This window comes from Polypterus senegalus, chromosome 11 (genome assembly GCF_016835505.1).
Source record: "Polypterus senegalus isolate Bchr_013 chromosome 11, ASM1683550v1, whole genome shotgun sequence".
Lineage (NCBI taxonomy): Eukaryota > Metazoa > Chordata > Cladistia > Polypteriformes > Polypteridae > Polypterus > Polypterus senegalus.
In genome coordinates, this window is record NC_053164.1 from 16,598,231 (window position 1) to 16,614,190 (window position 15,960).

Consider the following 15,960-nt stretch of genomic DNA (forward strand, 5'->3'; position numbering starts at 1 on the left):
AACTGTAAGCTTAAGATGAAAAGGGGCCGTTTAAGTTTGTTGAAGGCGTTCCTTTGGAGGTTCGTGTTTTGGATTTATGCCAATTACGGTTTCGTAGAACATGCCGCCGCGCAACAGTCTGCACACAATTCAACGCTCCGCTTGATGTTAACTTTCGACTGGCTGCACCCTATTGCAACACTCACACACTGAAATTGCCTAAACGAGATTCAGCTACACCGAGCACCTTTAACGATCACGACAGGGTGCCGCCTGGTGACGCAAACAGCCGTGGGCCCGCTCTCTTCCTGCGGACACCCCCTCCTGTCTGGCGTCACCAGCTCGGATTCCACCCCCGTTTCTACGTGTTTCCGCCAAGATGGTGGCTGGAGCATTTCCCATCGCTAAATTGCTGTACCTTGGAGTCCGGCAGCTCAGTAAACCCTTGGCTAACCGTATTAAGGCTGGTGCTCGCCGGAGTGAGTTCTTCAAACACTACGTATGCCTACCACCGGCTCAAGGTGAGTTAGTCGGCGTTACCGACAGTTTGGAACGTGAAAAGCTAAGAGGCGAGGAGGCAGTGCCTGAATGTCACAATTAGGGGGCCAGTCAGAGGGAAGTGTGTATCTGGATTGAACCAATCAGGTGGGTTGTTTTTAGCTCGTGCCTTTCTTTGCCTGACTGACTGTAATAATAGCCAATCAGTAACTACAATATGAACCGGCGAGAACATTACGATAACCAATCGAAAACACGACGAAGGTCGCGGTCTACAGTGTTTTCACCTTTCTTCATTGACAAGGGAGTTTTATGTTTGAAATGCTTTATATAGCAAAAGTGTCATTTTTAACGAACGAGTGCAAATACAGCGGACGAAAGGTCTCGAGAGCAGTGGGACTGAACTGATTATGAAAGCGTGAAACGAATTGAGTGGCGTGAAAAAGTACCGGAAAGATTAACGGGAGGTTAAAAAGGAAATCTCGATTCGACGGCGGGCGTTCCCCCTCTTTGTTGTGGATTAATTAAATCACTTATAAAAACAGTTAAAGTCTGCAGTGTAAAAGAAAACCATGTAAAAGATACGCAACTTTAATATGAGCAGAACATGAGGACAGAAGCAAATTAATATGTCATTGATATAAATACACAAAACATATCGGTAAACACATGCAACAGTTACACAACTGAATTCCTATTTTAAAATTTTACAAAGAGGTTACAATGCTAACTTGTTATCTTGAAGGAAATACGATTTAAACACTTGTTGCAAAAAAGATTTAGAATGTGATAACATCACAGAGTGCATTAAAAGTAGAAGTATTTTCATTTGTTTAGTTTTATTATTGTAACATTTACCAATCAGAATGATGATCTTTACTCAGGCATTGATTTCCAAGTACATTTTTAAAAAATCCATTCATATGTCCATTTTAGAACCCTTTTAATTCGTTTGGTTCAGTTTTTTGCTCTCGTGCGATTTTTCCTGAAAGTCCGATTTTCTAGACAGATGTGAACATGCCGCTTGCATTCTGGTGCAGACAATAACAGCTGTATCTGACGAGACCCTTTGGAAAGGTTTAATGCTTCCTGCCTTAATTTAGATGGAATCGTAATCCCCCCCCCCCCCACACTCGGTGTTACTTTTGATCCTACACTTCCTTTTCAATCACACATTTCCACCTTAACTAAAGTAGCATTCTGGCACTTACAGATGCTGGTCATAAAATTATAATATCATGACAAAGTTGATTTATTCCAGTAATTCTATTAAGTGAAACTTGTATATTAGATTCATTCATTACACACAGACTGATGTATTTCAAATGTTTATTTCTTTTAATTTTGATGATTATAACTGACAACTAATGAAAGTCCCAAATTCAGTATCTCGGAAAATTAGAATATTGTGAAAAGGTTCAATATTGAAGACACCTGGTGCCACACTCTAATCAGCTAATTAACTCAAACGCCTTTAAATGGTCTCTCAGTCTAGTTCTGTAGGCTACACAATCATGGGGAAGACTGCTGACTTGACAGTTGTCCAAAAGACGACCATTGACACCTTGCACAAGGAGGGCAAGACACAAAAGGTCATTGCTAAAGAGGCTGGCTGTTCACAGAGCTCTGTGTCCAAGCACATTAATAGAGAGGCGAAGGGAAGGACAAGATGTGGTAGAAAAAAGTGTACAAGCAATAGGGATAACCGCACCCTGGAGAGGATTGTGAAACAAAACCCATTCAAAACTGTGGGGGAGATTCACAAAGAGTGGACTGCAGCTGGAGTCAGTGCTTCAAGAACCACCACACAGACGTATGCAAGACATGGGTTTCAGCTGTCGATTCCTTGTGTCAAGCCACTCTTGAACAAGAGACAGCGTCAGAAGTGTCTCACCTGGGCTAAAGACAAAAAGGACTGGACTGCTGCTGAGTGGTCCAAAGTTATGTTCTCTGATGAAAGTAAATTTTGCATTTCCTTTGGAAATCAAGGTCCCAGAGTCTGGAGGAAGAGAGGAGAGGCACAGAATCCACGTTGCTTGAGGTCCAGTGTAAAGTTTCCACAGTCAGTGATGGTTTGGGGTGCCATGTCATCTGCTGGTGTTGGTCCATTGTGTTTTCTGAGGTCCAAGGTCAACGCAGCCATCTACCAGGAAGTTTTAGAGCACTTCATGCTTCCTGCTGCTGACGAACTTTATGGAGATGCAGATTTCATTTTCCAACAGGACCTGGCACCTGCACACAGTGCCAAAGCTACCAGTACCTGGTTTAAGGACCATGGTATCCCTGTTCTTGATTGGCCAGCAAACTCGCCTGACCTTAACCCCATAGAAAATCTATGGGGTATTGTGAAGAGGAAGATGCAATACGCCAGACCCAACAATTCAGAAGAGCTGAAGGCCACTATCAGAGCAACATGGGCTCTCATAACACCTGAGCAGTCCCACAGACTGATCGACTCCATGCCACGCCGCATTGCTGCAGTAATCCAGGCCAACTAAATATTGAGTGCTGTACCTGCTCATACTTTTCATGTTCATACCTTTCAGTTGGCCAACATTTCTAAAAATCCTTTTTGCATTGGTCTTAATTGATATTCTAATTTTCTGAGATACTGAATTTGGGACTTTCATTAGTTGTCAGTTATAATCATCAAAATTAAAAGAAATAAACATTTGAAATACATCAGTCTGTGTGTAATGAATGAATCTAATATACAAGTTTCACTTTTTGAATGGAATTACTGAAATAAATCAACTTTGTCATGATATTCTAATTTTATGACCAGCACCTGTACATAGCACTGCCTGTCTCCATTCTTCTCTCAGCTTTCATGATGTAGATTACTGTAATTCACTGTTTTTAAGTCTGCCATATAAAATAAACTTTTTATCATTAAGTAAATAATGTCCATCCCCTTTTCAGTCCTTAACCAGGGACCCCAACAGTCTGAGGTATGTATGAACACTGGTCACTGCACCACCCAGCCTTACTGTTTCAAAATATCTTATCTACCCACCTTAAAAAAAAAAAAAAAAGTCCATCATATGTGTCCATCCACCTGCTATGTCTCTCTGTCGTTCCCATATCTGGCATATCACAAACATATTTTGTAATACAAAACGCATTGCATTTGTCATTTCAACAGATGGCACATCACAAACATTAGCGCTGCTTTCACAAATCCCATACCAAATAGCACTTAACAGAGACATATGCATTTCAACAAATGACGCATCACAAACATTTGTAGTAAAGTGTTTGTGATACGCCATGAGTTGGGATGACAAATGCAGTGCATTGTGTTACTAAATGCTTTACAAAATACATTCCAATAGATGGTGCGCTGCAAATATTAGCACTGAGGTCTTTGTTAATTATTTAGATTTCTACCCATCTTAAACGGGTAGCACAGTTAGGTCACCTAAACAAAAGGAAACGTGTCTGTGTGCCTATCTAGTTGCTGTGTCTCAGCCAATTCAACACATGGCACATCCTAAACATTACCACTGCTTTTACGAACCCCATAGCAAAAGACATATAACAGAGACCTGTGCATTTCTTGGTGCACTGCAAATATTAACACTGAGGTCTAAATTGATCCATCTTAGACAGTAGGCACGGCTAGTCCACTTTAATAAAGGGATAAGTGTCTGTCTGTCTGGTCGCTTTGTCTCTGTCATTCTAATCGATGGTACATCTCAATCATTTGTAGTAATAAAATGCATTGCATTTCTCTTTCCAACAGGTGGCGCATCACAGACATTTGTACCGCGCCCTCCACAATTATTGGCACCCCTGGTTAAGATGTGTTCTTAGGCTTCAAATAAATACTTTTTTTTTTCCCCAAAAAATATAGGCTCACAACAAAAAAAAAAAAAAAGAGAAAAATCCAACCTTTAATCGAAGTACAGTACATTTATTCAATGGGAGAAAAAAGTCCCACATTAAGAAATACTTTTTTTTTTTTTTTTACATGAAATGATGTGTGCCACAATTATTGGCACCCCTAGCAGTTCCTATAAAATAAATGTAATTGAAGCATTTTTGTATTTTCTAGTTTAGTTTTTAAAGTTCTCCGGGGGGTTAAAGTGTGGGCGGAAAGTGCAAATGGAGACTAATGTGCGCGTTTTAAAAACGAGAATGTAGTAGTGCGGACGTAGTCTTAAGATGTGTGTTTGGCAAGCAGGATTATTAATGACAAACGCATTCAGGAAATGCCTCACAGTCACTGAGTGGGTCAGTGCAGCCTTTGACACTATTTGTCACACTACTCTTCTCGATAGATTCTCTTCGATTGGCATTCCCCACACTGCACTAGATTGGTTCAGATGCTACCTCTCAGGCCGCACTCGGTTTGTTTAGCTTAAAACTTTCACATCCGAACCCACCACTGTTACTTCAGGTGGGCTCTGTCCTGGGGTCCCTTGTTCCCCTTGGTAATATCTTCTTTTAAATATAACATTAGCTTCCTTATCTTATTCTGATGACACCCAGCTCTATCTCACTAGCAAACCTACTGCTTCCTTTCCATCCTCCTCACTTATTGATTGCATAGCAGAAATCAAATCCTGGTTTTCTTCAAATTTTCTTAAATTAAATAACAAGTGACAAAACTTTGGTTCTCCTCATTGGTACAAAATCAACATTATCCCAAACTGATCCTTTGTTATTGACAATCCCTCTGTTCCCCACAGGTTAAGAGTCTGGGTGTCACCCTTGACAGTACTTTACCCTTTCAGTCCCACATCAATCACATCTCCCAGTCTGCTTATTTCGACCTGCGTAACGTTAATCGTATTCGCTTCTCCCTCCCTGACTCCCCACACCACTGCTATCCTCGTTCACAGCCTGGTCACTTCTTGTCTCGATTATTGCAATTCCCTTTTCTTTGGTCTTTCTCACAAATCTCTTTATAAGCTTCAACTGGTCCACAATTCAGCTGCCCACCCTCATCATGACTTGAACCCCCTCTATTCACCATATCACTCCCAGTTTGCAGCAGCTTCACTGGCTTCCAGTTCAGTTCCACATTCAATTCAAAATTCTCCTACTAACTTTTAAGGCCCTTCACAATCTCGCCCCTCCATATCTGTCTGACCTCCTCCATGTTGCCATTCTCTCCCGTACCCTCAGATCCTCTTCCTCCATCCACTTGACCGTCCCCTTCGTCCGTCTTACCACATTCATTTGCTCTGCTGCCCAGCTCTTAGAAATACTGAATCATTTTCACTTTTCAAATCTAAACTTAAAACTCATCTGTTTAAGACTGCTTTTTCTCCTTGATTACAATTCCTCTGTCCGATTTTAACTTCTGTATTTTAGATTTGTTAATAATCTGTGTTTTATCTATTGTTTGGTGTTCTCGAGTGTTTAGAAAGGGACCTACAAATAAATACAATGTATTATTAATACTGACTGGAATCGATTGTGTCCATAATTACCACCTTAAAATCCACTGACATTGTTGTGTTTTGTGAAGTTCATAATGGACACGATAATGTTCTCTGGGCCAGTTAACCTCGCAACATATTACCTTTATTCAGGAGATACCTGAGAGGCGCTCATTTAACATACCCTGAATTGGGTTAAGTAGGGGGACATTGGGGACAACTAGGGGGTCACAGCACTGCTCGTCAGCCATAAGGCGACACTTCATATAGCACCTTTCAGGAGGTTTGGCGAGTGCAGTCCAACTGCACCCATAAGTCAATGGCATGAGCACCGCCAGTGAAACGGCTCACCGGGTGTCGCACAGCGGGTCAGCATACTGAAGAAAGGGAGTTAGCCACGTTAGGGCCACCAGCCCATAGAGATTTGTATATCTGAGAATAAAATCATGCAAGTGTGTCTTAATGTGTGATGCCATCTTTGCATTGAGAGAAGCAGTGAGAAAAACAGAAAGGTCTGCATGTGGGGTTTATTGACTTAGAGAAGGCTTACGATAAGAGGGTCACGTCAAGAGGACCGGTGGTGCATGAGAGAGAAAGGAGGAGCAGAGAAGTGTGTGGGGATTGTCCAGGATATCTATGAGGGAGTGAGGACTCGGGTTAAAAGAAGCGTTGGGATAAACAACAACACCCCAGTCCGAGGAGGTCTGCACCAGGGATTGTCTTTACGTCCTGACCTCCTTGATCTGGTTATGGATGTGTTGAGTCTTGGGATATTGTGATGACATTGTGTTGTGTAGCACCAGAAAAGAGAAAGGGGAGAGGACGTTGGAAGAATGGAGAAGAGCTTTGGAAGACAGAGGACTGAAGATAAATAGGAAGAAGAAGACGACCAAATATGTGAGGTGTAATGAGCAGGAGTCAGAAGTTAGCCTGCTTGGGGAGCCATTGAAAAGACTAGCTGTGTTTAATGTCTAGGATCAGTGGTAACACAAGATAGAAAGTTAGATGCAGACGTAACCCACAGACTGTAGTGTGGATGGGACAATTAGAAGATGGTATCAGGGGTATTAAGGTGAAGTTCAGACATAAGGTTTAGGGATCCTCCACCGATTTAAATTGGCCGCACACTAACACCAATCTTTTCAGCACCTGCTTTTTAAAACTTTACAGTAATTTAGTTGTCATGTTCCTTTACGCGAGGTATTACTGTACTTGAGGGTTTTTTTGTAGCAAACTTACTACGTTGTAAACAAAGAGTAGCGAGTCGAGACTTCTTTTACAAGAGAGCTTAGCGTTTACATTAAAGAAAGTGGAGAAATAAAGTGAGAAAACAGAACTGAAAGGGTCGTCCTGTGCTTTAGACAAAGGGCAAGAAAAGCCACTTTAAGGAATTCTGACCTTTATATTTTGTCCGTTTAATTTAAAACGGACACGGCTCGAGTTTGGACTGTGAGCATTTTTAAGTGAGGCAGCTTACATTTTTAATTTGAAAAAGAAAAGATAAAGACAAACTTGAAATTGCTGCTTAGTAAACAACAGGTTTGTTAGCTTAAAAATGTCTTGTACTTATAAACCACATGTTAGTCTTGTGTCTTCTTGATGAACAACTTATGAACATTTGATATATTTGAAGTTTGTTTTTTTTTTTTAAAGATTTGTACGGTGTTTATTACTTTGTGTTATGTGTCATACAATATAAGTTTTGGTAATAAACAAGCACTGCATAATTAAAATGGTAATCCATATTTTATATTTACACCTCAAGAATTACAAATGGTACACACGTATGTATACAGTCATATGAAAATGTTTGGGAGCCCCTCTCAGCCTGCATAATAATTGACTCTCCTTTCAACAAAAAAGATATAATTTCCTAGGAACATCTGAGTACTGCAGTGTTTTCTGAACAAAGATTTTTAGTCAAGCAGTATTTAGTTGTGTGAAATTAAATCAAATGTGAAAAACTGGCTGTGCACAAATGTGGGTCCCCTTGTCATTTTGCTGATTTGAATGCCTGTCACTTCTCAATGCTGATTACTTGGTATGATGAGCTCGTCAAGCCTTGAACTTCATAGACAGGAGTGTCCAATCATGAGTGGTCAAAGGTATTTAAGGTGGTCAGTTGCAAGTTGTGCTTCCTTCCCTTTGACTCTCCTCTGAAGAGTGACAGACAGCATGGGATTCTCAAAGCAACTCTCCAAAGATCTGAAAACAAAGATTGTTGAGTCTCGTGGTTTAGGGGAAGGCTACAAAAAGCCATCTCAGAGGTTTAAACTGTCAGCTTCAACTGTAAGGAATGGAATCAGGAAATGGAAGGCCACAGGCACAGTTGCTGTTAAACCCAGCAGGTCTGGAAGGTCAAGTAAAATACAGGAGCGACATATGAGCAGGATTGTGAGAATAGTTACAGACAACCGACAGATCACCTCCAAAGACCTGCAAGAACATCTCGCTGCAGATGGTGTATCTGTACATCGTTCTACAATTCAGCGCAATTTGCACAAAGATCATCTGTATGGCAGGGTGATGAGAAAGAAGCCCTTTCTGCACTCGCACCACAAACAGAGTCGCTTGTTGTATGCAGATGATCATTTAGACATGACAGATTCATTTTGGACTGATGAGACAGAAATGGAATTATTTGGTCAGAACAAAAAGCACTTTGCATGGCGGAAGAAGAACACCGCATTCCAAGAAAAACACCTGCTACCTGCTGTCAAATGTGGTGGGGGTTCCATCATGCGGTGGGCTGTGAGGCCAGTTCAGAGACTGGGGCCCTTGTTAAAGTCGAGGGTCGGATGAATTCAACCCAATATCAACAAGTTCTTCAGGATGATGTCAAGCATCCGTCACAAAGTTGAAGTTACGCAGGGTTGGATATTCCAACAAGACAATGACCCAAAACACAGTTGGAAATCTACAACGGCATTCATGCAGAGGGAAACGTACAATGTTCTAAAATGGCCGTCACAGTCCCCTGAATTTTAATATCATCGAAAATCTATGGGATGATTTGAAGCAGGCTGTCTATGCTCGGCAGCCATCAAATTGAACTGAACTGGAGAGATTGTGTATGAAGAATGGTCAGAAATACCTCCATGCAGAATCCAGACACTCATCACAGGCTATAGGAGGACAGCGTCGAGAGGCTCAAAGGAGCAAAAGGAGGCTCAACTAAGTATTGATGTCATATCTCTGTTGGGGTGCCCACATTTATGCACCTAATTTTGTTTTATGATGCATATTGCATATTTTCTGTTAATCCAATAAACTTAATGTCACTGCTGAAATCCTACTGTTACCATAAGGCGTGTCGTATATTAAAAGGAAGAATTAAGAGGGGTTCCCAAACTTTTTCATATGACTGTATGTGTGTGTGTCTGTAATATGTGTATATATACAGTATCTCACATTTTATAAATATTCTATATTTTCATGGGACAGCACTGAAGAAATGACACTTTCATCCAATGTAATGCAGTCCGTGTACAGCTTGTATCACAGTGTAAATTTGCTGTCCCCTCAAAATAACTCCACACACAGCCATTAACATCTAAACCACTAGCAATAACAGTGAGTGAGAAAGGAATTCAGTATAACAAAGGCTTAGGAAACCACCGTTGCAGTATAACGATAATGTGAGGGGTGTACTCACTTTTGTGAGATACATACACACACACATACATACATTACATATATACAGCACATCACTTTTTCCACATTTTATGTTACAGCCTTATTCCAAAATGGATTAATTTTTTTCCTCAGAATTCTACACACAACACCCCATAATGACAACATGAAAAAAGTTTACTTGAGGTTTTTGCAAATTTATTAAAAATAAAAAAACTGAGAAATCACATGTACATACAGTGGTGTGAAAAACCATTTGCCCCCTTCCTGATTTCTTATTCTTTTGCATGTTTGTCACAAAAAATGTTTCTGATCATCAAACACATTTAACCATTAGTCAAATATAACACAAGTAAACACAAAATGCAGTTTTTAAATGATGGTTTTTATTATTTAGGGAGAAAAAAAAATCCAAGCCTACATGGCCCTGTGTGAAAAAGTAATTGCCCCCTGAACCTAATAACTGGTTGGGCCACCCTTAGCAGCAATAACTGCAATCAAGCGTTTGCGATAACTTGCAGTGAGTCTTTTACTGCGCTCTGGAGGAATTTTGGCCCACTCATCTTTGCAGAATTGTTGTAATTCAGCTTTATTTGAGGGTTTTCTAGCATGAACCGCCTTTTTAAGGTCATGCCATAGCATCTCAATTGGATTCAGGTCAGGACTTTGACTAGGCCACTCCAAAGTCTTCATTTTGTTTTTCTTCAGCCATTCAGAGGTGGATTTGCTGGTGTGTTTTGGGTCATTGTCCTGTTGCAGCACCCAAGATCGCTTCAGCTTGAGTTGACGAACAGATGGCCGGACATTCTCCTTCAGGATTTTTTGGTAGACAGTAGAATTCATGGTTCCATCTATCACAGCAAGCCTTCCAGGTCCTGAAGCAGCAAAACAACCCCAGACCATCACACTACCACCACCATATTTTACTGTTGGTATGATGTTTTTTCTGAAATGCTGTGTTCCTTTTACGCCAGATGTAACAGGAGATTTGCCTTCCAAAAAGTTCAACTTTTGTCTCATCAGTCCACAAGGTATTTTCCCAAAAGTCTTGGCAATCATTGAGATGTTTCTTAGCAAAATTGAGACGAGCCCTAATGTTCTTTTTGCTTAACAGTGGTTTGCGTCTTAGAAATCTGCCATGCAGGCCGTTTTTGCCCAGTCTCTTTCTTATGGTGGAGTCGTGAACACTGACCTTAATTGAGGCAAGTGTGGCCTGCAGTTCTTTAGACGTTGTCCTGGGGTCTTTTGTGACCTCTCGGATGAGTCGTCTCTGCGCTCTTGGGGTAATTTTGGTCGGCCGGCCACTCCTGGGAAGGTTCACCACTGTTCCATGTTTTTGCCATTTGTGGATAATGGCTCTCACTGTGGTTCACTGGAGTCCCAAAGCTTTAGAAATGGCTTTATAACCTTTACCAGACTGATAGATCTCAATTACTTCTGTTCTCATTTGTTCCTGAATTTCTTTGGATCTTGGCATGATGTCTAGCTTTTGAGGTGCTTTTGGTCTACTTCTCTGTGTCAGGCATCTCCTATTTAAGTGATTTCTTGATTGAAACAGGTGTGGCAGTAATCAGGCCTGGGGGTGGCTACGGAAATTGAACTCAGGTGTGATACACCACAGTTAGGTGATTTTTGAACAAGGGGGCAATTACTTTTTCACACAGGGCCATGTAGGTTTGGATTTTTTCTCCCTAAATAATAAAACCATCATTTAAAACTGCATTTTGTGTTTACTTGTGTTATATTTGACTAATGGTTAAATGTGTTTCATGATCAGAAACATTTTGTGTGACAAACATGCAAAAGAGTAAGAAATCAGGAAGGGGGCAAATGGTTTTTCACACCACTGTAAGTATTCACAGCCTTTGCTCAATACTTTGTCGATGCACCTTTGGCAGCAATTCCAGCCTCAAGTCTTTCTGAATATGATGCCACAAGCTTGGCACACCTATCCTTGGCCAGTTTCGCCCATTCCTCTTTGCAGCACCTCTCAAGCTCCATCAGGTTGGATGGGAAGCGTCGGTGCACAGCCATTTTAAGATCTCTCCAGAGATGTTCAATCGGATTCAAGTCTGGGCTCTGGCTGGGCCACTCAAGGACATTCACAGAGTTGTCCTGAAGCCACTCCTTTGATATCTTGGCTGTGTGCTTAGGGTCGTTGTCCTGCTGAAAGATGAACCGTCGCCCCAGTCTGAGGTCAAGAGCACTCTGGAGCAGGTTTTCATCCAGGATGTCTCTGTACATTGCTGCAATCATCTTTCCCTTTATCCTGACTAGTCTCCCAGTTCTTGCCGCTGAAAAACATCCCCACAGCATGATGCTGCCATCACCATGCTTCACTGTAGGGATGGTATTAGCCTGGTGATGAGTGGTGCCTGGTTTCCTCCAAACGTGACGCCTGGCATTCACACCAAAGAGTTCAATCTTTGTCTTATCAGACCAGAGAATTTTGTTTCTCATGGTCTGAGAGTCCTTCAGGTGCCTTTTACTAAGGAGTGGCTTCCGTCTGGCCACTCTACCATACAGGCCTGATTGGTGGTTTGCTGCACAGACAGTTGGTTGTCTGCCCTCTCCCATAGAGGACCTCTGGAGCTCCGACAGAGTGACCATCAGGTTCTTGGTCACCTCCCTGACTAAGGCCCTTCTCACCCGATCGCTCAGTTTAGATGGCCGGCCAGCTCTAGGAAGAGTCCTGGTGGTTTCGAACGTCTTAACAGATGATGGAGGCCACTGTGCTCATTGGGACCTTCAAAGCAGCAGAAATTTTTCTGTAACCTTCCGTAGATTTGTGCCTTGAGACAATCCTGTCTCGGAGGTCTACAGACAATTCCTTTGACTTCATGCTTGGTTTGTGATCTGACATGAACTGTCAACTGTGGGACCTTCGATAGACAGGTGTGTGCCTTTCCAAATCATGTCCAGTCAACTGAATTTACCACAGGTGGACTCCAGTGAAGCTGCAGAAACATCTCAAGGATGATCAGGGGAAACAGGAGGCACCCGAGCTCAATTTGGAGCTTCATGGCAAAGGCTGTGAATACTTATGTACATGTGCTTTCTCAGTTTTTTTATTTTTAATAAATTTGCAAAAATCTCACTTTTTTCACGTTGTCATTATGGGGTGTTGTGTAACATAAAATGTGGAAAAAGTGATGCACTGTGTATGTACAGTGGGTATATATATATATATATATATATATATATATATATATATATATATATATATATATATATATATATATATATATATATATATAAATATATATAAAATTATGGCTGGCGCAGTGGGTAGCATTGCTGCTTCGCATTTAGGAGACCCGGTTTTGCTTCCCAGGTCCTCCCTGCATGGAGTTTGCATGTTCTCGCCGTGTCTGTGTGCCCTGCGGTAGGCTGGCACCCTGCCTGGGATTTGTTCCACTCTTGCACCCCGTGTTGGCGGAGATTGGCTCCTGCAGACCCCCGTGAACCTGTAGTTAGGATATAGTGGGTTGGATGACGGATGGATGGATTTATAATTATGTACTGGGGGCTTACCCCCTGCTCACTTCACTCATCAACCCGGCCCCCTCCGTCCCACACCACGTGCCAGCCACATCACGTCTCAGTCGCTTGCGTTGTGAAGAGGGGAGCTAAATGTACCCCAAGGAGACGTAGTCGCTCCTCCGACACCCTCCTTAAGTGATGACGCAATGAGAAACAAATAGTTTATTTTTATTTACCTCCTCTTTGCTCGATTAGCTGCTGCTGTGCCACGTGATCTGCATCTCATACGCCGCTTTGAACATTTAAAAGCCTGTACAGCAGCTGTCCTACTCTTTGTCTTTTATTTCCAGCCCCAGACGTGGTTAAATCTTTTGGTACAAAGTCTCGTTTCGTGGGACGCGAGTTCTTTATATTTTGTAGTTTATAATTTAAAAATGGATTAAGAATCTGAAAATCTAACAACATCACATTAAAGTTTGATACATTCTGAAAAGAATGATACCAAAAATATATATGTAGGTTTTAAAATAAGCCCAATTTAAAACGTGACAAAAAACATGACATAACATCGCACAAAATCGTTGCTTTTTTTGGCTTAGGATTTTATATACATATATATATATATGAGCAGATGTGTATGTGTGGGTGTGTGTATACACGTATAGATGCATGGCGTGTGGTGTGACGACGTTTCCAGCCCTCTGCCATTCATTCTTTTTCTCTCTTTTTTCTTTTCTCATCCCGCAGTTTACCATTGGGTGGAGATGAGCACCAAGATGAGGATCATGGGCTTCCGCGGCGCACACATTAAGCCGCTGAATGAAGAAGTGGCGGCTGAACTTGGGGCGGAGCTCCTGGGCGAAGCCATCATCTTCTTTGTGGGCGGGGCCTGCATCATCGCCGAGTACAGCCGGCAGGCCTCCAACTCTCGGCGCAAGGAGGAGGAGCTAAATAGCACTTTGCAGAGCCTGCAGCAGCAAGTCGCCGAGTTGTCGCTTGTCACGGAGACTTTGGACGCACAACTGAGGGAAGTCAATAGACTTGTCCTCACCAACTCTGGCAAGAAATGAGCCCCCAGACACCCGTCGCCATGTATGCGTCCTGCCTGAGGGGGCAAAAAAAAAAAAAGTTTTTTTTGACAAGTGTGTCAGCTTGTGGAGGGCGGACAGGCAGAGCGGGGTTAGTGTGCAGAATGGCCAAAAATGGCAGCCTTGTTTTGCCCACCTTTGGTCTAATCGCCCATTTCCCACTTACTAAGACTTGTTTGCAGTGAAAATGTCCCATTTCTGCTTCACGTGCCATTAAATGCCCACCGGATGAGCCCCGCGGCTGTCATACCCTCTTCCTGTTTATTCTGAGGAACAAAAAATACCATTGAATAACGCGTCAGGTTTGGTTACAAAGGGGCACCAAGAAGCTGTTAGGGGGTTTGGGTTTTAGGGGCTTGAGATTGGTGGGCATTCGAAGTTTCCTCCTCCCTCCCTGCTGTTGGAAATAATTACCAAAAAATATGAAAAAGTAGGAGGAAAAAAGTCACACCATCTGCCAATTACATTTCAACGGTTGGCACCATTAATTCCCTGTTGGGTCATCCCATTGAACTTGGCTCTACTTAAATTGCTTTCTTAAAAATGGCTTTGTCTTTAAATTCCCTCCAGATTTTTGGCTAAATAAAAAAGGACATGGCTGGATGAATTTGTGTTTAAGACTTTATGAAATGAAGCAAATGGGAATTGTACACTCAGATTAAATAATTGGATAACTAAATGAATATCAGCCCTGTCGTCTCCATTCAGGCCCTCTCACTGGTGGTTAGAAAATCTACTGCATGTGCAGGATAACGAAAATGGGGGACACTGCCAGACCTGGTATGCAAATCATTATCTAAATGATTGAATAATGAATAATTAATTAATGGTTAGGACTAGTATGCAAATTAGATAAAACTTTTAAGATTGCACGTCTGCTATTCACTCCATACTCACTAGGGGGTGGTGCATTCATCTGACATTACAAAGGTGTTCACCGGATTGGTCATGGCGACCTTGGGGACGCCATCTACACCGGGTGATGCCTCAGACTGTGGGCACAGCTGTCCATGATGCTGAACTCTGCCCATGGCTGCACATTGTCCCCTAGATTTGTGTTGGACTCGAGCATTCTCAAGAACGAGTCCCGAGGTAGAGGGCACCTTCATGTGTATTTGTAACAGGCCATGCCTGGATGTGACAATTTCTCAGCTATTGCATGTTAACACTTTTGAGGCGGATTTTTTATGTTTCCTGGATTCAGAAAATCTGTTCTTTGAAAAATGTTGCCATCCTTTTATATTATTCAAGTTGTGCATAAAACATACAGCTGCCTACTATGTAAAAAACAAACGCTCTTTACATGATCATTGTGAAGAATACGATAACTGTACGAGGCAACCACATGCGCGCATCACACTATGCGTAACACGTGTTGCACTGCCCATGCCATTTTTGAGCCGTAACCCGCATTGTCACTTTCTTCCAATAGCTCAATATCCACATCTTACAGAGCAGAAGCCAAATTGTCAAGAAAGCACAAAATCTCTTCTTACAGTGGATTAACAGTATTTTGATGAGAGCAACTTGATGCCAAGCTGTAAGGAAAATGAATGCCAGTTTAACTATGCTCTAACGGATAAAACTAAGTACTGTAATACATTCAATAATTCAAAACTTGAATTAATGTTTAGCTTTCCATCCACTAGGTTGAGTTTTGGTGACACCCGCCTTGTCAAGTTTTTTTCACGCCTATTTTCTACCCTCTAAGTTGACTTTTGTTCTCACCCATTGTCCACCTGCCTTGTTGATGCCCACTTTCTACTCTCTTATGTTGTTTGCCGATGCCCACTTTCTACCCTCTAAATTGTGTCAATGCCCACTTTCTACCCTCTAAGTTGACTTTTGTTGATACCCACCCTCCACCCACTATGTTGACTTTTGTCGAC

The 15,960-nt window shown here is 41.9% G+C and overlaps 1 protein-coding gene across 1 annotated transcript; it reads left to right on the plus strand.

Annotated features, from left to right (window-relative positions):
* The first annotated feature begins 308 nt into the window (after window positions 1-308).
* On the plus strand, window positions 309-14,111 carry opa3 (outer mitochondrial membrane lipid metabolism regulator OPA3). The gene is made up of 2 exons (XM_039768090.1): window positions 309-500; window positions 13,731-14,111. Exons 1-2 carry the CDS (start codon window positions 359-361, stop codon window positions 14,051-14,053), a joined length of 465 nt encoding a protein of 154 aa, XP_039624024.1. The 5' UTR covers window positions 309-358; the 3' UTR covers window positions 14,054-14,111.
* Window positions 14,112-15,960: the final 1,849 nt, after the last annotated feature.

Excerpts from the sequence above, each read along its gene's own strand:
- opa3 (XM_039768090.1), top strand. The coding sequence starts at position 359 with ATGGTGGCTGGAGCATTTCCCATCGCTAAATTGCTGTACCTTGGAGTC. Across the intron at positions 501-13,730 it reads ATGCCTACCACCGGCTCAAG|TTTACCATTGGGTGGAGATG; the intron begins GTGAGTTAGTCG and ends CTCATCCCGCAG.